At 40.1% G+C, this 22,778-nt stretch overlaps 1 protein-coding gene across 1 annotated transcript; it reads right to left on the minus strand.

The window, feature by feature from the left end:
* Nucleotides 1-16,235: 16,235 nt before the first annotated feature.
* On the minus strand, nucleotides 16,236-20,924 carry LOC114571206 (zinc finger protein 883). The gene is made up of 4 exons (XM_028602055.1): nucleotides 20,621-20,924; nucleotides 19,253-19,448; nucleotides 18,391-18,486; nucleotides 16,236-17,985 (listed from the first exon to the last, which is right to left on the minus strand). The coding sequence occupies exons 1-4, from the start codon at nucleotides 20,831-20,833 to the stop codon at nucleotides 16,670-16,672; spliced, it is 1,821 nt and encodes a 606-aa protein (XP_028457856.1). The 5' UTR covers nucleotides 20,834-20,924; the 3' UTR covers nucleotides 16,236-16,669.
* Nucleotides 20,925-22,778: the final 1,854 nt, after the last annotated feature.

The following is a 22,778-nucleotide window of genomic DNA, read 5'->3' on the forward strand; positions in this document are numbered from 1 at the left end:
TGCTGCATGTCATTCTCTCTCTCTCTCTCTCTCTCGCGCTCTCTCTCTCTCTCCCCCGTTTCCTGTTTATCCACTGACACTATCGAATAATCTTAAAGAAAATCCATCTTGTCAGGCTTCAAGTAAATGTGTTTGTCGGAACACTAGTGGACCGAACCATTCCGCGTCCGGTGAGGAGCTACTGGTAGCTACGGCCGAAATTTAGGTGTGTGTGACAGCCGCGGCTGTTTGTTCAAGACAACAATGGCGGACATGATAGACAGATGGTTCTTCCAATCACCTGCCAAGTATTTTTTGCATGCCCATTTTTGAGTGCATGCCCTTTTCCAAATGGCTTTCAATGACTGCTTCAAGTTCTCAGATGGTTCTACGTATGTTAACAGACCATCTGGTCCATCAGGTTAGCTCGATGTAACCTGTGTTGTAGTTTTACTCCTGTGGTCTCCTAGTAAAGAGTGTGTTGAGTTCACTCTCTTGCCTGATTTTATTGAAAGCCATTCCAGTATATAACAAGGAGCCAATTTCTTATAGTATTTGGCATCCAGTGGATTGGTTTGTTGTTTTTATATGTAGGCTATTATACCTATATTCAAGATTTTAGGTAGTATATGCCACATCCTACTCACTACATATCTAATATTTCATTTTTTTAAATGAAACAGCAGAATTTCTTTCTGTAATGAAACCTTTCTTCAGTCATTTCTAATGTTTTTATATTTGCATGCGTGATGGATGAAGTGACTTCCACAGGAAGGTGGGAATGTAAACCAAGTGGGAAATCAGGTAAATGACAGTCAGAATGTCAGACTTGATCCCTCTGCGGCTCTTGTTTCTAAGTGCATGAGCTCCTTCATATTTTTTTCTCCTGTCAATAGTGCAGCTGGGTGTCTGTTCCCCATAGGCTCCAATTGGAGGACTTGTTTTGATTTCTTCACACGAACTAACACTCCATCTTTAGAGGCTTGGGGGTGGCATTCCCCCACTCTGACCTTTCTCTGTCAGTCAATAAAATGAACCCTCCTTTCATCAGGAGGACCCACAGGAAAAATTAATGCATCATTTGCCGCTGCTGCACATTTGCTATGAAAACATTGATTCTGGCCAGCTTCATCACCGACAGTCAGTTGTTATTGGTTTTATTATTAAAGTGCAAGTCAAGTCAATTTTATTTATACAGCCCAATATCACAAATCACAATTTTTGCCTCAAGGGGCTTTACAATCTATACAGCACACAACACCCTCTGTCCTTAAACCCTTTATTCGGATAAGGAAAGACTACCACAAAGAAAACCTTTTTTAGGGGAAAAGGAGCTTAAGTAGAATGAAAGTTCAGTGACGATGTGTTTTTGTGAAATATTGTATATAAAAAGACATTTTTGCGACAATAGAGCAAATATATACACGTTGTTCACAATTGTAATATGTCTTGTGGTGATTGTACTGTGTAATTTCACAGATGGGAAGTAGAGTTTTGACATGTTGGTACTTTTCTGAAATATTGTCCTTTGGGACACTTTCTACTTTCACTCCACTACATTTCAATGGGAAATATTGTCATTTTTAGTCCGCTACATAGGCAAGGCACAGCAAGTTTATTTGTAGAGCACCATTCAGACACATATTGTTTGTTTTGTTTTTATATGTGCATCTGTTTTCTTGTTGTGTGTGTGTGTGTGTGTGTGTGTGTGTGTGTGTGGGGAAGGGGGGTATTGCTGGATACATACAAATTGTGTATAGATTACATTGACATAATTATTTCCTGTTGTTGAATGGAGAATGCCACTTTTCAAGCCCCTGTAGGGCTTTTAAGCAATTCTCCTTCGCATTTCCCCTACAAATTATGTATTTTATCTTTTTATTGTTTTTATGTGTAGATAAAGAAAGGAAAGAAAACAAAACAAGGCCATGCAAAGTCCTTAAGGGCATTGAAACACATTTCACATAATATGTTAAGAAAAGATTCTTATTTGATTTACTGTATCTGATAGCTGGAGTAAAGTCCTCAGATTCTGATCCCACATTAACGATGAAATAAATATGGTTGTCAACAAATGTATCAGAAACATGACAATAACTTCAGTTTCAGCTCAGAGACTGTGCTTTTTCTTTTTTTTTGTCATATGCCCTGTTTTATTAGTTCTTTCTTTTCACTATCCTCCATCCTTTATTGACTTTCTCCATTCCTTTATTTCCTTCTTCAATGAGGAAGCATGAAAATCCCCAATAGTGTCCTATTCTTTACTCTCAATACTTTACTACATTTGATACTTATAATTAAAATCTTGCTGATACCACTTATTTACTTAAAGTGGCAATATGTAACTTTCAGTTTGTGTTGATTCTAGCGTCTGCTTTGGACAAAAGCAGTAGTGTTTTTACCATGCTTGCTGTCGTAAAGGTCTTTTCTTTAAGGTGCTGTATTACCCACTGTAGGTTACTGAGTGAGCGTTACCGGGAGGTTATATAGTTGCAATGAATATTTTGCTCAGACAGAAAATCGTTAATTTACAATAAAAGAATATGTTACAGATGCCTCGTTGCTTTTCAAGTGTTGCATACGGTAACTTAGCCTACTTTGGATGTATTGTGAGCTAAACCGGGTAACATTATCACTGTCACTGTGATACGTGCCAGAGCTTTAGAGATTGTTGTAGCAACCAACGTAATAACTTAGATTAATATAGTGCATTTCATGAAACCTGATGACGCTTTACACAAGTACGTTACAGGGAGACAAGGGACAAGAAAATAGTAGGCCAACACAAACCGTGACTAAAAGGAATAAAACCGCGCTAAATGGAAGGGGGATGTAATTTAATGTTGTCGCGCAGATAAAGTTATTTCATGAATGAAATAGACATTACCTACTTACATATCTGAGGGCCAATTTGGGGTCTGTTTTGAATCCTTTACAATCGCGTAATTGTCTCCATCTGTTGAAAGCCCGACCAATATTGACTCAAGTTTCGCATGGCGTCTTTAACTTTCCTTTTTAGCTTTTAGTTGTTTTCGTTTTAATTTCCATTTTTCTGTGATGGCCCCTGCCCCAGTATTAGCCATAAAGCAGATAACTTCTAAAATAAAATTAAAAAACAATTAGGCTTCCTATGAAGAAATTTCCTGCTACCTTTTTACCTGGCTGGATACAATAACACTAACAGGCTTTTTCCGGTGTTATGCCAAAATCTGCGACCCGTCAGAATGTGTGCTCTGTAGCACCGTCTACCTGCCGTAAATCATTTTGTGACGTCATGGGAAAAATAGGACCCGGGCAGAGGCATTAATAAAAACTATATAAAAATAGAGTTCTTTTTACCCTTAATTAAAGTGTTGTTTGCCGTTACAGGTCATTCCTGATAATCGGACAGTTTCAGAAACATTGTAACAAAAGTTACATATAGTCACTTTAAATACATGGATGGACTACAGCATGGGTTTAACATGCAGGCCCAGGGGCCCAAGGGAGGGGGCCCCTAAGCCAGAGCAACATTGCTCACTGGAATGTCACAGGGTGCAGCCAATGATCTTAATCTATGTTCTTTAATATTGCATATCTTTTGATCCCATGTTTAATCCAATCTGATCTGCCTGATGCTATGCATAATTTTTTTAATCATATAAATCGCATATATAGCAGTTCATACATTAAAAGTACTAAAGCAATTTAAATGTGTGGCAGAATAACTCAGCAAGAAAAGGTTTACTTTTGATTTTCTATATTATTTGGAATAGGATTATTTTTAGGCTTATGCACAGGGGTGGAGCAAAGGGGTGGCTTCTGGGGCTCCAGCCTTGAATGTTTTTTTTTCAAAAAGACCCAAATGTTTTTGGGTTTTAAAATAACTTCAACTTTATGTCATTTCCCCTCAGTCTTTCTGAGTGGATCGGCAAATCAATGGAGCAAAAGTTTTATTACAGGGGAAATGGCGCCATTCATTCTGTGAACTCTAGCATAGTAAAACAAAAAAGGATTCAAGATTATAGGAATGCTGTTTATGTGATGGTCCTCTATGTGACAGTCTCACCTAAACAGCATTCCTATAATCTTGAATCCTTTTTTGTTTTACTATGCTAGAGTTCACAGAATGAATGGCGCCATTTCCCCTGTAATAAAACTTTTGCTCCATTGATTTGCCGGCCCACTCAGAAAGACTGAGGGGAAATGACATAAAGTTGAAGTTATTTTGTGTATGTGGATCTGCATCTGCACATGGGGAAACCAGAATGAATCAGTATAGGCATCACAGACGGAGACATAAACAGCCCACAGTGGTTATCAGGAGTTCTGCTCTTTTATTTAACTTGTGTAATTGTGATCATATAGTGGAAATTGTTGGTGTAGCAATACATGTTTTACAATACATTGTCTATTTCACAGTAAAATGTAAAATAAATAAAATAAAATCCTCAGCTTCTGAGGCATTTCTGCTGTATAAAAATAAAGTATATGATCTATAGTATAGTGTCTTTGACACCGGAATTTAGCTCCTACAGCAGCGAACGTCAACTGGCGGCCCGCGGGTCACATCCGGCCCGCCAAAGCTTTTAGTCTGGCCCGCAGAATAATCATGAATTCACAAAATGTAAAGAGAAAAAAATGAGTTCTGTTATTTATCATTTCAAGCATTTAGAGCAAAAACCCAGCCCCCTGTATTTACATCTCTATTCACATGCCGGGATTCTGTACAGCGATGCCCGAGCTCCACACACACTGCTGAGCCGGGATGTGTGTGCGTTAAAACACGCAGCACCTGACTGGGAACGATAGAGAGGATTACCAACGGCCGCTGTGGCAGATGAACTCACGCTAGTCTCTTTTCTGTAAATAGGCTACAATTAAACCTTCGTGAGTAGATCAGTGCACTCACCTGTGTAGACCGGCATAAACATGTAGAAAGCGATATTTCAATCTGCTCTGTCTGCTCAGTCCACTCTTATCCACCGCGCCGTTTTACGCAAACACAAGCTCTACTCTGCAAATAGCAAATTTTTACAAACAAGTTAAAACTATAGCTGTCGGTTTGTAGTCCAACTGGTTATCTTAGTTTGCCGGGAATCTGGAAATTTGGACAAATTCTTGTGAACCTCACTGCTGGCTGAACAAACCAAACTCCGCTGGAGAGGTAAATCTATGGAGGTATTATAAGTGGCTACTTAATATGCACGTGAATGACGCGATCGTTATGTTCGAGTTCTTCATTCTTGATGATGATTCTGGTTGTATTATTTTGCAACAGCATCTTTCATTGCAAATGAGGCATACATGAGGAGTGCATAGCTTGCTTATCAGTCATTCATCATTAAAGCTGGGCTTTTGGCTTTTCCACGTCAACTTTTCACTTCAGCCTCTTTGACAGTGACATGTTTACCTGACAACAGCCATTTCTTTCTGCAAGAATTTTCCACCAATCAGGACGCTGCATACTACAACCATGTTTCCATAATCAAAGACTTTAACCATCACTCAGTGAACTGTCTCCTAGTCTGAGATCATTTTCTAGTTAAAGAGCCAGTTATCATTATGGAGTTTCCATGTTTTTTAGGAGTTTGCTCACACTAATACAAGTAAAAAAAAAAGTAGCATTAAGTGAACATTTCGAACAAGAATAGGCGTATTAGGTATGCATTCATTTTCTTTCAATGTCTGGCCCCCAGAGTGTCTGCTTAGAAAAATTCTGGCCCTTGAAAAAATTTAGTAAATGTCCTACAGTAACATTAATTGAGAGAAAATCCCGCACACTGACCATTACGCAAGCAATAATTTATTTAGAAAAATACGTTTCGGTCCCAGACCATCAGGTAAATTTACCTGATTAAGGTCTGGGACCGAAACGTTTTATTTTTCTAAATAAATTATTGCTTGCGTAATGGTCAGTGTGCGGGATTTTCTCTCAACAATTTTTGATCTGTCACCTTTTGATCATATCCTACGCACCTGCCTGACCAAAGAGGTGTGCAAAAAAGTTTTCTCACGTTCTACAGTAACATTAAAAAATGTTCAGATAATAAAAGTCACCAACATATTCAATAACCGTTACCTGCACATGGGGAAACCATACTGAGGCTATGTTTAGATGGAAACGATCTGAATAGAAAACGCAAAAGTGGCGTTGCCTTATCACTTTTTATTCTGCGTTTTGGGGGGGAAATTTGCATGCATATGGTGATGCAAAAGTGTGTGAAATTCGATGTAGTATGCACAACAGGCGGCTAGGTGGTAGTGTGAAGCACTGCCACACAACAACACCAAGTACGCGTGCCTGCGTAGAACCCTCCTTCTACTTCTCTCCTCTCCCTAGTAGCGCTAAACCAAACATGGCGAACCAAACCACAAAAGCTGACAATTTTGTCTGGACAGACGAGGAGGTGGCACAACAGGGCGTGGACTGGGAGTCCTGCCAGTCAAAATGTATAGGCATATGGACCGAATTTCTTCAGCAGTATCCTGTACCTGGAGGGACGTCATATCCACACGAGAAAGACGCTGTCTGTAAAAGTCAGATCTCATCAAAGCTGAAAGCCATAGGGACCAAGTATAGGCAGGCTGTGGATACCCAGCGACTGAGTGGCCATGGGCGAGTAATCCCTCTATATTTTGATTTATGGAACGAAACATGGGGTGGGTCGCCAGCCACCACAACAAGCGTTTTTACCCTTTTAGACGGGAACGCTACGGTGGAGCGTTTTTAAGATTTCCACTCTGGAGGGTGGTTTCACTTTTCTGTGTTTTTAAGCCTCAAAAACGCCGTTGCCGTCTAAACGAAAGGCACATCTGATCAAATATTTTTACGTTTTCACCCACGAGTGTTCTCATGTAAACAGGGCCATAAACGGAAAAAAAGACATAAACGGCCCTACACGACGCACAGTAAGTCAGAACGGAGGAATAGCATTAGAAGCCATGCAAAATAAGCTACATTTAGCATTCAGTACTGAGCCTAAAATTATTGACTCACTGGACGCCAAAAAAAACAGCATTCATTTCTAAATTACATCACAACAAAAATAGAATAAAATAAAACATTGTGTGGTGGGCTTTCAAGCATTTTGGCTGATATTATCTCTGCAGCATTTAACATGCGACTAACCACAGCACTTATCGGGAGTTCTGCTGTGGATTAACCATAATTAGTTTCTTGAAAGTGACGCCAGCAGACGGCGCTGTGCCCATTTATGCAGGAATTTAACAGAACCTATTTACAACCCGTTACATTTACACCAAACCCTACCTATGTAGTGTTACCTCTCTTTAGGTGGCAGGAGTGAAAATGAGTCATCCTCAACATTGGCTGTGGTCTGGTTTTAGAATGATGAAGACAGTTGGAGAACAAATAGTATGTAGGCTGTACAGGATGGTTTTTTCCCTTGGCAACTATTATTGTTTTTCCCAAATGATGTGTGGATTTTCAGGCATTCTATTATCTCAAATGGCTTGAAAAATAGAGCGTATAACTGTCGTAAATGGAGCATGCCCCCGGATCCCCCTAAGGCGGAGCCCTAAATGTTTACTATGTATGGCTCTGCCCCTGCTTATGCAAACCTTTGTTCTTTATTTTATGCATGGACTGAAAGCCAGGTGTAAAAAACATCCTGGCTGTCAGACTACAAATTGTGAGGCTTTGTTGTGCAGCATCACATTTGGAAGATTTTCTTTCTCACTTCCAGCAGCCTCAGCATAGATGTAATGTGTGAGCTGTGAGTCCACATCATCACTGACACCAGTTCAGCTCTGAGCCCGGCCTGTTGTTTGGCATTTCGACCCACGTATGTTTAATAATGTTGCATAATGCAGTGATGTAAGCATGCTGAACGCTCACATTATCCTGCTCCCTGCTACAGCCGACTGCTGCTTCTGACTGATAGGCTGTCCACATGATGGGGGGGGTGATAAAGAGTTTTAATTAATGGTGTCTATCCAAGGTCAGAGTCATCACGTCAGTGAGCTGTGGCCCCTGAACTGATTGATCACATTCTGCTCTCACACTCGCCCAATCAGGTGATCTACATTGATCTGGTTCTGTGGCCCGGGACAAGACTAGACAGACACAAGATCCAGCCAGCCGTTCATCTGTGCATCCATCCAGCTCATTATAACTTCATTCATCCATCATCCATCTATCCTTTTTTTATTCATTCATCCATCCATCCATCCACTGATTTACCCATCCTCGTATTCATCCATCCATCCATTCAACCATCATTTCACCCATTCTAACATTCATCCATCCATCCTTTTATTCATTCATCCAACCATCCATCCACTGTTTTACCCATCCTGGTATTCATCCATCCATCCCCCCATCCATCCATTAAACAATCATTTCACCCATTCTAACAGTCATCCATCCTTTTATTCATTCTACCATTCATCCATCCAACCACCCCTCCACTGTTTTACCCATACAAGGATTCATCCATCCATTCAACCATCATTTCACCCATCTACAATTGATCCTTTCAACTATCCATTCAAAATTTTACCCATTCTAGTATTCATCCATCCATCCACCATTTTACTCACCCTGGTATTCATCCGTCCATCCAACTATCAATCCAATTTGTGTTGTTGATCTTACACAATTATCCACCCATCCATCAGTTCACCCATTCATTCAACCATTGAGTCATCGATCATCTATCCTTTCAGCTATTATACCATTCATTTATCCATCCGTCCTTCCATTCATCCATTAATTCATCTTCATGCATCCATCTGTCCACCCACACATTGACCATCATACCCTTCATCCATCCATCCTTTTACTCATACATACTTTCAACCATTCCCCCATCCTGTCATTCATTTATTCACCCAACCATTAATTTATCCATCCATTCAATCACCCATCTATCCAATCAAATAATAGTACGTTTTATGTACAGACCTATATGAAATACTCAGTAACAGCAAACCCTGTCAGCCAGGTTAAAGTAAAAAAGCTAAAAAAGTAAAATAACAAGGTAATATCTAAGAAGGCATATGTAAAGGGAGTTTTTAAAAGAGGCTTACGAGGGGGGAAAAAAAACTATTTGCTTCCCTGATCTCTACAGACAGGAGCTCTGACAGTGAAGGTATGATTACCTGTGCGACTAAATCTGGACCTTGGATTGAACGATCAGGAGGAGAGCATCTCTGCATGCTGATTGCCTTTTCACCGTCCCCACGGTTCATCACTCTGCAGTCAGTAACACTCTGTCACCACATGGCTCCAGCTGACCATCAGGGTAGTGACCCCTGAAACTGTATTCCATTAATCACAGTTAGACAACACGCAGGGAGCCACAGTGGACGAGAAATGAAAGCTGCTGGAGGTAAATCTGGCAGGCAGCAGCAGGTTCGCCTGCGGGTATCGATGCTGCTGACGTGTCAGAAATGAACTAAAGCAATAACTCCTGTCTGTATGCGAACAGATCAATGCTGCAATATGGTAGATTATACAATATAACTAAAGTATTTTCCCCATACAGGATGATTATAAAAATGATTATGAAAGTCACAAATACTCTGTCTTACATTGTCAGACCTATCTCCACAGCGTTGTGGAGTAAGGTCTGGCTACACCACACATACATTCTGGGATAGGAGAAAAAAACGCTCTGGGGTGTTTGCATTTCTTTAAACCAATCACAATTGTCTTGGACAGAAACTGTGCCTCAGCAAAATAGTCTCTGGAAGGAAGTTCTTTTGGTAGAACATTTCCAACCCACAAGAAAAGCGCCACATACAAAATTAAATGAAGTGAACTGTTCACACAATATGGTAACGTGAGCTATTTAAATTAGCTGGATACATGGTTAAACGTAATTTGCTCTACCAGTGTGTACTCCGTCTGTCCCACCAATCGGTCCCAAAACGTCCCAGCTAGATGGTAAATGGCATAAACGTATTCTTTGTAAATCTTTATAATCATTCACCAAAAGAACCAAGCAGGCCTGCCCAAATGAATTTTCAGCGTGTAGCTTGCTAGTTTGAAGTTGTTGTTTTTTTCCTGTATCGAAGGGATTTTGAGAAGGCACAGAGAGCGGAACGTGAGCAGCTTTATCCTGGAAATGTACTTCCATTGATCCATCCTACAAACTTTGTATTACCAGTGGTTGATCCATTAGGTCCATAACAAATTAGAAAAATGTGGAAGAGGCAATCAGTAAATTATTTCCATGCCATAAATGTGTTTGGGGAGCCAGCAGGGAGTCTCTAACGGATATGCTCTATGGACCCAAAAAATACAGAAGCCCAAGGAAGGCGTAAGCAGCTTTTATCGGAATGAATGGAGTGCCATCTTAGAACACGGCACCCAGTTCTTTAAATACATCCATGCTAAATGTTGGGTGCGGTTTAAAAAAATGTCTGACAGTAGTACCATTATGATACCCTCGGTAAAGATACCAAAACATTATGCAGCACTTTTTTTAAATGTTTCATTTAAACTGGCAGTAACACTTTCTTGCCACATGAGGGCAGCGGAAACAAAGCTGTAAACACAACACTGACATATTCTCATCTTTAAAGTTAGCTAGTCTTTAACTGTATCTGACTGCTGTTGGGTGCTGGACAGGTAGTTACAGTGGGTTTTTAGAACTTTTTGCTGAAAATCGCTGCCTACTTCAACTGAAAACATCGCTATATGAGTGTGGAAAAATTTAACCCGAAATTGAAGTGAATTCTAGCCAATTAAAATTTGGTCAGAAGCTGTTGCATCATGATCCATTATGCAAGATCCATAACCTGTTTTTTGATGTGCTTCATATAACAACTGTTGCTGATGTGACTATTAGGATTACTAGTTGCACCATGACACGCCATTAAAAACGCAACACGCACAGTCCGGGAATACCAACACCCACGGTCATTAATTAAAAATTCCTGCTATTTTACCGGAAAGAAAAAATTATGAATTCTGCACCAGATATCAGAGACCATGACTGGGGACTCTTCCTAACTCACAAATTCCACTCTTCTAAAATTACATTTAATGGAAAATTCAAAGGAAGCACTTGTTTTTTTTAATATCAATCATATTAAACGTTAGGTAATCCTAACTTTCCCAAGCCAATTTGAATTTCTCAGCCTCTCATATATGTATTTGCTTCTCCTGTCGTGTGTGTGTGTGTGTGTGTGTGTGTGTGTGTGTGTGTGTGTGTGTGTGTGTGTGTGTGTGTGTGTGTGTGTGTGTGTGTGTGTGTGTGTGTGTGTGTGTGTGTGTGAATAAACCTTCACCTCAGTGTCAGTGGGAGTTTAATCTCCGTAAAAACTCTGAATTCTTAGCAGCATTAAGCACTGACCGGCGTAAAGGTTATACTAAATGCAATAAACTGGTATTAGAAGTGTGTGACCCGCTTAGTGCAGCTTGAGACGGAGTCACACAGGGAAACAGTTGGGTGTTGCTGCAGCAACAAGCACCATGGAGGTTTTTTTACAGGGCCAGTTACATCTGAGGACAAAGGTTTCATTTCAGTTTTCAAGTTTTTCAAGCAGCAACCTTTTTTTTAGAGCGGGGTAGGTAATGCCTATTGATCACATCTAATCCAGTTTCAAACCTTCTTATAAAATCCTACTTTATAAGTGATGAGTCTCGATTGAATTGCTGTCTCTGTTTTCGTGCAATTTCTCGTTTTTGCTTTTGTTGTAATGCGGTTCGTTTTTTGAATGTATTGTTCTACTTATTTTCAACATGAAATTCTGGGAAAAGAGGTTTTGTCATTCTGGGTGTAAATGTTAACTGGACCAATGAATAGGGTTGGGCATCGAGAACCGATACCTAATCGGAATCGTTTCAAAAATTACAATTCCATCGGAATCGTTTCTTTATTGGAATCGTTTTGGAATCGTTTGCAGGATTTGGTTTCAAATCTGATCATCACTTCCCAATTTAACATGCGCAAGTTTTGGTTTCCATAGCGACCAGGCGCTTGTTGTGTTGCAGCCATGGAGCACAGTAAGCGGTGCTCTAGTGGGGCTTTATTTTATGTTGAAAAAACTGTAAAACTGCAACCCACCTTTGAATCAAAATAATACAAAATTCATCATATTTGTGAAATAAGCATGTGACCCGTTTCAACTGCACCCTCAAAGAATCTGAATCGAGAATCGATAAGAACCGGAATCGAAAGGAAGAATCGGAATTGGAATCAGAATCGTTAAAATCCAAACGATGCCCAACCCTACCAATGAATAAGACAAACATGATACATACCTTTTTTATTTTGTTTTTTATATATATAAAAATAATATACAATATACTTTATGTTGGTTTATTTTACACTTGTATAAACGTGTACATTCATTATCATCCCTCTAAGTATATATTTTTTTTTTTTTTTTTCAGCAGTTCTGGCATTTTCTTTTTATCTTTGCTATCTTTTTTTATTTGATCTTATTTTTTATGTTGTTTCTAGTATATCTCTTGGTTTTTCTGTATGTGTGTGAGTATGTATGTCCTTGTAACTTGCTGCTCGTAACGGAGTAATTTCCCATATATCTATCTATCTATCTAAGTCACATCCTCTTGAAAAATTGTGCAGCAGTAAAGGTTTTTATACATTTCTTGAAATGATATTTTGTGACCAGCCTGTTGCAGCACTAGTCATAGAACTAAAACATTGCAGTTTTGTGTAGGTTTATCCTCTACCACCATCTAGTGGGCGACTTAACCGAACCCAGTCACCTTTTTTTAAAGAGTTCAGCTTGGATTCCCACTGAATTAACAATTTAAGGAGACAAAACTGAATGATGGTACTCTAATAGTAGTAGTAATAGTATAATCAAGCTATATTAAATATGAAATGAGGCTGAAGATGATTAGGCCTGGACATGACAACTTGGTAAAGTACTGTATGTTAATTAATGTATAAGTGAAAATGGGGGGGTCACATCATCCGCCCTACAAGAAGATTCAGTTTTTTTTGGTGTTTTAGTTCAAGTGTATTTTTTTTTTTTTTTTTTTTTTGCTTCCTCATTTTGATTATTCCGGTAGATTGGGACAACACAATCAATGTCGCATGTCATGACTGAAAAATTAAGAATAGAAGTATGCCCTGAAAAAATAAATGATATATGAAAATATAAGTACTCCCAGAGTACTTTTTTTGAAGGAAGTAATTTTTCTTCTCATGATTGACTTATCCCTCCTTTTCTCTACTTACTTACTCAATTATATCCTTTTAAACATTAATTATTGTACTGTAAAAGTAGTAGTTTGACATCTTGAAATAAGATCATTTGCTTTCTTGCTTTGTCTGTTAAATATGAAGTTGGAGCCAGGCGATGGTTATCTTAGCTTAGTGTAAAAGACTGGAAGCAGCAAGGGGAAACCGCAAACTCTAATTTTCTACCTGAAAAATCTACCTGCCCACACCTCTAAAAGCTCACAAATTAACACGTCTTGTTTGTTTAATCTGTACAGAAATGTTACCTTTGGACAGAGCCAGGATAGCATTTACCCTGTTCCCAGACTTTATGCTAAGCTAAGCAGCTGCTGGCTATAGCTTTTATATTTACTGTAGAGATGTAAGAATGGTAGGGGATAGTTGTAAAATGTTACATTTCTCCAATCGGGTTTCGAATCCCCTGATTCACTCTAAACGTGCTCGGTTTATTACTTAGACCTTTTTCACGGCAGACATGTTGACATGTCATAGTAGGAAAAGCACAGGTGTATTCAAAACCATTAATGATGGCTGCATTCCACTTAGGAGAGGCCCTGGTGTTGTGCATGCTGACTCACTGAAATAGCTTACTGGGACACTTGATGGAACTGGGCCATCGTTAAGGTTATCAATTTCAGCTGGGCTTTTCCTGCTATGACAAGTCTAAATGTCTGCTGTGAAAAAGGTCTGTTACATGCGTGAAGAAGCAGCACTCTGTGACCGACACTGCACATTTGAAAGAAAAAAAACAATTTTTAGGTAAGAAAGTGTTGTTTTTTTTTATCTCATTTATTGTTGTGATAGCATTGCCGGCTTTGTAGAGATTAATTCAACAAACCTAAATCATGTTTATTATGTCTATGTAGATATCTTTCATGCAGGTTGTTAGTGCTAATGTTTTAGCGGTTAGCTGTAAATTAAGCTAGTTCATGGCAACAATAGTTATTTTCTTAAAATCTCCATCTTGGAAAAGAAAGACGGACCGAGGGGTGTCTCTCAACACACACACACACACACACACACACACACACACACTTCAACATTAAAACATGATGTATAAATATATGAATGTGTCAACAACTATTTTAATAACTTAGTACTGTATGCACCATGAAAAGGTATGTGTAAAGGCTAAAGGTTATTGTAGGCCCAGTTTAATATGCAACTTAATTTTGATAGATAGATAAGGGTCCCTGCTCCGTCCCATTTTCAGATAAGGGGTCTTTGGCCTAAAAACCCTTGTACTACAGTATATGTGAAGTGACCAGTCACAGCCAAGACGTACTGTTTGTGCTTCTGTCCTAATGAGATAATTTACACCCTGGAATATCCATGCAGCATAAATTCCGCTACTGTTCCCCAATTAAACCTCAACAAACGGAGCTGTAGCCTATTTGTGACAGCACTGCAGCTGCTGCCAAATCAAGTCACTGTCTGCCCAGAACTTTTTTTTTTTTTTTTTTTTTTTTACACAAGCTTTCAGGCATGATGAAGCGTTAATTAGTCAAGGTTATTATGTGCTTTTTTTATTGACCTCATCACCACCCCTCTTCCCCTCCCCCCCTTCTCCCCTTCCTTTGTTTAATGACAAGGGAAATTACCCACCTGTTAGTAATTTGTGTGATTCCAGTAAAACCAATCAAGTGAAAAGAAAACATTTCACTGAGAGCGAGCACTGCTTTTAGAAAGAGCAGTGAAGTCAACGGCTACTAATGGCGACAGCACAGACGACAAAGAACAAAGGCACAACTTTCCATTTGAACGCACTGGTTCACTAGACTAATTTTTCTGTAGGCGGTCACGTTAACTTATAAATACATTTCACGAAAAAGGGTGAACCGTTAACAGAAGGGGAAAGCTATACATTGATTGAACACGGTCTAATCTTGTCATGTGGTATACACTCGCTTGCCAAAAGTATGTGGACGCTCCAGACCATACAGTACTTTGGGTCTGTGGCTTTTTCGTAAATTTGGTTTGGTAGGTTCTTAATGATAGAACAGTGTGGTGTGTGTGTGTATATAGCCAATCACAACGTTTGTTTACAATAACTTCCGGGTAGAAAACTCCTGCGCCCCCGTTCGTATAATTTTACAGCGCTAAGCAAACTAGGGACGAGGAACAACTGGATATTCTCTCATCTCAATCATTTTTTTCAGTTTGATGCATTCATATGTCAATACTTTCACTTACATCAGCTTGGAGACATCACTAACCTGTTGGGCCACAGACTAAAAGTCGCAATTAATTGCTAACATTAGCTAAAGTCCTAAGAGGTATGACTGTAGATGGTAATTGTTATTGTTTGGATATGCCAAATTGTAACTTTATAAGGAATGATTGGTCGGACTGTTGAGCTAAAGCTATGCTAGTGGTTGGCACTTGTTGTTGTTGGATACAGTTTGAAAACATGTTTTATGATAATAAAGAGGCATTGTTTCCTTTTTAAAGGCAGTTTATATTATCAGGGTCACATAACAGTGATACCGGATAAGTGGACGAAGATGGATGGATGGACATAACCGTGATAGAAGATGTATGCTGGAATAAATTAAAAACTTAAATTTATTTAAAAACGTAATAAATAGGGGCGGCCTCTAGCTCACCCAATAAGAGGGTTAGCCCCATGTAGGCTGAATCCTGCTGTGGCGCGGGTTCAAATCCAACCTGCTGCCTTTTGCTTTGGCAAAAAAGAATTATAAAACAAATTATAATAAATAAACTCTAAATTTGGTTTATCAAAGACACTAGCACAGCAGCACAGTACAGGAAATAAGCCCAGCAGAAACGTCTGATAGGTCAGACCTCCGTGTTTAACTATATATCTTTAAACGTTACATTTATGGCTGAAAATGACAACCGAAATAAACAAGTCTTCTGATTTCACATCTCTGCAATTCAAATCAACTGCCATGTGTCTACCCAGAAGTTTGTGTTCGAGCAACTCCGTATTATTCTTTTCTGGAAACTCAATTGAGAAAAAAAAATTGCCTACAATATAGCTACAAAAACAAGTCTGCAAAGGTCTAATACAGGCAGGGGGATTGACAAGGATTGAAAAAGTCTTTGAAAAACTGACAAATCTCGATCATCTCACAGTATTTATTGTTACATTACCCAGCACGATCTCGAGTTTACAGTATTTAAACCTCCCTGAGGTCGAAGGGCATTTTCACATATCTTCTTAATTTACCTTTTTTAAGGTATTTGCATAGAACTGATCCCCATGTGTTTCATATAAAAATGTTCAGAACAAACTCAACTTTCCATACGCCCACTTTTTCTAGTGTAAAGAGATATTGTAATTTGGTGCTAAAGATGAAAAGTCCCAAATCTCTTCTGAAAACAAAGTCTTCGGTTATATATGATTTTAAAATGGTAAATAAATGGCTGAAATGAAATTCTGTAGTATCACTTTTTGAGTAGGGGTTTTGTCAAACATTGTTTGGACGATCCGGTGTGTATTTCGCCCTCAGAGGGTTAACGTATCAGTACGTGAAGTGATCCAGCGATGACTTTTTTTAGATTTTCACAGCAGTGTTTTCCGAGCGTCCTGAGTCTCGGGGCTCATCGGGCAGGTGACCCCTCTGATGTTTCTTGAAGTCCCCGCTGTAAATGAATCTTTTCCCGCAGACCGCGCACCAATACGGCTTCTCTCCAGTGTGGACCCGTCGGTGCAGCTTGAGGCTGCCGGATTGAGTGAACCTCCTGCCGCAGATGTTGCACCCGTAGCGTTTCTCCCTCGAGTGAATCCTCGCGTGTACCTCGAGATTGCTGGGGTTGCTGAACCTTTTACCGCACTGGTCGCAGGCGTAAGGCTTCTCCCCCGTGTGGACGCTCATGTGATATTTGAGATTGACCGAGCTGCGGAAGTTTTTGCCGCACACGTCGCAGGCCGGCTGCTGCCCCGGTTTCTTGCCCGTGTGGATCCTCATGTGGTTCTGGAGCGCGCTGGCGTGGCCGCAGCGTTTGCCGCAGGTCTCGCAGACGTACGGCTTCTCTCCCGTGTGGGTCAGCATGTGGTGCTGCAGAGCGCTCTTGTGACTGCAGCCTTTGGCGCAAACCTCGCAGGAGAAGAGCTTTTCCCCGCTGTGTTTGCTCAGGTGATTTCTGAGGACGCTCGAGTCGCTGCACCCGAGGCCGAGCATGTCGCAGCAGTTTTCCTTCTGCGTGTGCGTCACCCGGTGGGTGGCCAAGGACGAGGACGAGAAGAAACTCTCGCCGCACATTTCGCAGATAAAATCTCGCTCTCCCGAATGCAGATTCTCGTGATCGGCCAAACTCTGTCGGCACTCGAAGGTCTCCGGGCAGAGCGAGCAGACAAACGTCTTTTTCAAGGCGCAACACCTGTGCCGCTGGAGTGCCAACACCCCGGTGAACTGGTTCTCGCACAGCACGCACGTGTGGGTGCTCGGTTTCTTCAGGCGGTGCTGACGCATGTGTCTGACGAAGGTCGACTTGTGAGCAAACTGTGTCCCACACTCGGAGCATTTGAAGGGCTTCTCGCCGCTGTGACGTCTTGAATGTGCGATGAGCTGCTGTTGTCTAGCAAAACGTTTCCCACACTCGGGGCAAATGTGAGGTTTGGAGTGAGTCAGGTAGTGTTTTTCCATCGTACACTTCATAGCAAACAATTTGTCACAAGAAGGACACTTCAACAGCCCTGTGGTCTTCTTCTTTTTCACTCTGGATGTGGTAGCTGAAGTGTCTGTATGGTCATGGGCGCCATCCTCCATGCTTACACCGGAGGCCTGCTCTGACGTGGCCTCGGTAAGCATAGCTTCAGGTTCAGATGGGGACCCAGAGTTCCTCTCATGTGTGGCTGCGTCAGCTGAAACTAAACAAAAAAGGCTCCAATAAGGGACTCGAAAGTGGGAAGTACACAGCCAACCACTCCCAGCTAATTAAAATATAGTCTTGCACTGCCAGATCTAACTCCACAGCTTGGGCAGTTTTTGTTGGACCATCTTTGCAACATTTAATTTAGAAAATGTTTTAACTAAAGGCAAAATATTGCAAAAGCTAAAGACCGGCTGCATGCTTTGGAAGATGACTAGCAGTAACTGTTGGTGTAAGCAGATCGTAGCTGTATGCAAAACCACTGGTTAGTCCTTTTTAAGAGGCATTCAAAACATGTTATGATCATTGCTTACGATATGATCATATTGTATTCATGTGATAGAGGTGGCCCATTATTTGGGGGTTTTATCAAACTACAATCCCATCCTGTTCTAGTAAATACCTCGGTGATATATGTGGTCATTCTCCTTTGTTATTGCTGGTTCAGGTCCACCCTCCATTTTCTTTCTTTTCTGACGAGAGCTTCTGGATGCTGATTCTGTAATTTAAAAAAACAAAAAAAACAACATGAAAACCTTTCTTTAAAATGCCAGTTTGTGAACATAAAAAGCCTCTCCACAATCAACGACGTTTCATTTCCGGGGTTGTTCAGGTGCCGCCGGAAATTCCGATGTCCCTCATTTCAGGCCGGATGTCCGTCACCTTCCGTGTTTTGTGAGGAATACTGTTAACTGCTCCTCAGATCTCTGCAGGGTGAATCGAGCGAGCTAGCTAAACTATCTGTCTGGCTAATCTGAGTTTTTTGTTGCACGACTAAAACAACTTTTAAACGTACACGTCCCACCAAAATTAGTTCCTTCCCGAGGCTATTTTGCCGGGGTTTAGCGCCGCCAAAGACGATTGTGATTGGTTTAATTTATTTTTTATACTTTTTTTTTTTTATTGAAATTGTAATTTTTTTTTCACTCTGTTGTTAGAACACACTACACACGGGCCTGAAATACACACACATGCTCAAGTCCTATACATGCACAAATGGAGAGATGTCAGAGTGAGGGGGCTGCAACTGCTGGACAGGCACCCAGAGCGGTTGGGGGTGTGTGATGCTTTGCTTAGAGCACCTTGGCAGTGCCCAGGAGGTGAATTGGCATCTCTCCAGCTACCAGCCCACACGCCATACTTCAGCCCCTACGGGGACTTCAACTGGCGACCCTCTCCGGTCCCCAACCCAACTTCCTACGGACTTCTTTCTCCGCAGAGCTGTGGAGGAAAGTCTGGCAATGCGAGACTACTCAAGCCGTTACCTGGCTGAGGCTTTTTGGGCCCGGCCACTTGCCCTGCTTTCGGCTTCGTGCTCGTCGGTCTCGTCTTGTCATTCAGCCCAGCCCTCTGCTCTGCAGGAGGACCATCCTCTGCTTCACACATGGACACTTTCAACATCATCAGTATTTGCTCTACTGCACCTTTGGTCCATGATTCCATGAGGGATGCAAACTGCTTCTGTAAATTCACGGGGTAAGAAAAAATGAAGATATACTTGGTTATATATCGAAAATGTATCTGCACAAAGAACATTTGTTGTGAAAATTGTAGGGCTGCACATTTAATCGCAATTTCATCAAAATCACAAGATGGATTAGTGCAATTTCCACATCGCTGGCGGGAAAGCAATATTTGTTATAGCCAAAATATGTGTCAAACCATTCTGAAATAAGTATTGTGGTGCTGCAGAGACCACAAATCCTATCCTTTGTTTGGTACATCTCCTCGCGAATTTCACACTATAATCATTTTAATTTCTTTAATTTTAATGTTTCAATGAAAATGAGAATAACGATACAAAAATGATAATTCCCATATCGCAATATCTGTCAGAATAATCACAATCAGATATTTTCCTCATATCGTGCAGCCCTAGAAAATTGTATTGCAATTCACCAAAGGAAAACATGCCATATATTTAGGGTTAGGGTATGTGCTCTGCTTCTTTTAGCTGTAATGGGTTTTGGACCAATAGTTGGACAATAGCAGCAATGTGAAGACTTTGGGTTCTGGTTCTTGTTGAGGGAAGTTTTCATTCATTGTACTGACTAAACTATTCAATAAATAATAAGTGCAAGACCCTTGACTCCTATGAAATCAGAAAAGTTAGTGATATGGTTTTGAGTGAGAGCCGAACACAATGTACTTTACCAGCTATAGGGTTTGTTGTTGCACTTCATCAACTTTCAACTAAGTTATTATGTAGGTAATTGGTTATGACGCTGCTGACCAGCAACACCAAAAACCTCAGAATAGCTGTAACACATAGATCTATGTTGAAGCTAATGAGGCACAAGCATGACAGAAGTACAAACACGCATAGGTCTTTTTTTGTTTTTTTTACTGGACAACAACAGGAACAACTTCAATGCGTTCAACACAATGAATCAATACATTTTTGTATCCCTTTATGATTCTCGCTAGGCTCCCCTCGATGCCAACAACAGAAAAGGCTCATGGGTAGTACAGTTTTAATGAGTATTTAGTGCATAATTGAAGTGTGCATAACCAAAGCCCATAACATAAAAGTTCAACCTAATGACGCAGTTTTCAGCAACTGCACAACCGCTATAACTGCCTATTGTCACGTAACGTTAGACACCAATATGTGCGTAAGTTGTGTGTGTTACCGTTATAGCTTCATTACACGGGTTTTTGTCCTCCGATGGAGTCACTTCGCTCTCTTCCTCTTCGCTCTTCATAGCCGTTCCTGGAGCCGCAGCAGAGCGCTTCTGAGCGGCCACAACGTTAGCCAGAAGTCTGCTGAGCTCCGTCACCGCCGCGTCCACCACAGTCTCCATTAGAGCCGATATCTGACTCTCAAAAGTCTCCAGGCTCAACATGTTTATGAGTTACTCGACGGTCTAATTTATCGAGTTTGTCATAACGCTCCTAAATGTAAATGCGTCTTTTTGCACAGTGAGCAAGTTTGTGTTGTTGTTCCGCCTTCTTCTTCTTCGTTTGCATTAACTACGACAGACTTGGAGGACTTCTGCCCTCTAGAAGAGATGGAGTGGTACAGCATCATAAGAACAGTTATCTTTTTTTCGTTATATTTTGGCTGTTGCTCCCTAAAATGTGGGTTTGGGACAGTTGTGTAAGAAGTATTTAGATCCATTACATAAGGAGAAGTACTAATACCACACTGTTCTCTCTGAAATGTAGTGGAGTAGAAGTAGAAAGTAGCATGTACAGAAAAGACTACAGTAAAGTACAAGTACCTCAAATTTGTACTGTGCAGTAAATGTACTTATTTACATTCCACCACTGGTTTGGGAATACTTTTTGGATTCAAATCCTATGTGGTTAATCACTATGACTTAACCAAAATATGCACAACATTTATGGAAGCACATTATGTCAACATTAATTGTGAAGATTTATTTATTTATGTAGATCCAATAAATATTGTTTGTTTGGTTAGGTCTATTTTCAAAGTTAATTTGCCAGAGCTCAGTATGCACGATGGTATGAACACCTCTTTTTTTTTTATAGTAGTTTGCATATAGCATTTTGATATTTTTGTTATCTTATTTGTTTTATCTTATTTAATATTTCTTGTTTTTTCTGTATGTGTGAGTGAGGATGTGTGTATGTCCCTGTAACTTGTTGCTGTAACTGTCTATTTTATCTATCTATTTTATCTATCTAATAGAGGGTGTAGCTTTGGTTTGAGAAATGGAGGGGACACAAAACAGGGGAGACACAAAACAATAGTTAAGTTGACCATCTTGATTAATAATGACCTAAAGAATAGTACTAAACTATGCGTAAGAAAAATGTCTCACTTTCTTTATTGCATAAAATAGGGGCCACTCACCGAGACTTATAAATTAAATAATATCAAACTAATTAGAAAGTGAGGGGGTGGGGCACTAATGGGTTTTTGAAAAGTGGGGGGGACATATACCCCCTGTCCACAGTGGAAATTACGCCCATCTATCTATTTATCTATCTATTAATCTATCCTATCTAATGTATCTATCTAAGACTGTACAGCTATTACCAGAACAGATGTAAATAGCAGTGTGCTGTTGTAGTTTGTCAGTGTAACCACTGGAGAGCAGTAAACCTTCATTATTCTGAATTATTCCGAGTACAACCATCAACCTCACCAGCTTCAAGGTAGACACATTTGAATACCATCACTTCTGGTAAAAACAAATAATAAATAAATAAAATGAAAAAGATGTTTGAGAAAAAGATTGCTCACCATTGTGTAGGTGGTCTTGCACTATTTTATTTCTTATCTGTGAGATTTTCATTTAGTTTTTTGACTTCTGATTTTCTTTTTTTACAAATGTAATTAGCATTGTGGGCGGGGTCAGAAAAATTGGAAAAACAGGTTAAAGATCCAATTTTTTAATTTGTCAAGGCAGAAAAAAATAAAAAATTGGATATTTTAACTAATTTTTCTGTTTTTCCAGATGTCCGTTTGCGCTTAGAAAATTGAACTGATAAGCGTTACACTGACCTGGGTGGGAGCCTGAAACTTAAGATTTTCAGTCACAATGACTGCTTTTGTAATAGTTGTTTTTTGTAATAAGAAAAAACTTGAACTAGGGTAAAAAAAAAAAAAAAGACAACTTTTAGAACTTCCTCTGTTCTCTAATTTCAACATTTCCTTAACTGATCCAATGGCAGTATCAGGCTCACCACAGATCATTTGCTTGATATTTATGGCTTAACGTTGCGACTAGACTCCTGTTCCTGCTGAACTGAGCCAGTGTGTTTGGCCCAACTGCTGTCAGCTCAGAAGGCACAAGAGGGAGGCCAGATGTTTCCTCT

The sequence above is a fragment of the Perca flavescens genome, chromosome 16, assembly GCF_004354835.1.
Source record: "Perca flavescens isolate YP-PL-M2 chromosome 16, PFLA_1.0, whole genome shotgun sequence".
In the NCBI taxonomy this organism is placed as follows: domain Eukaryota; kingdom Metazoa; phylum Chordata; class Actinopteri; order Perciformes; family Percidae; genus Perca; species Perca flavescens.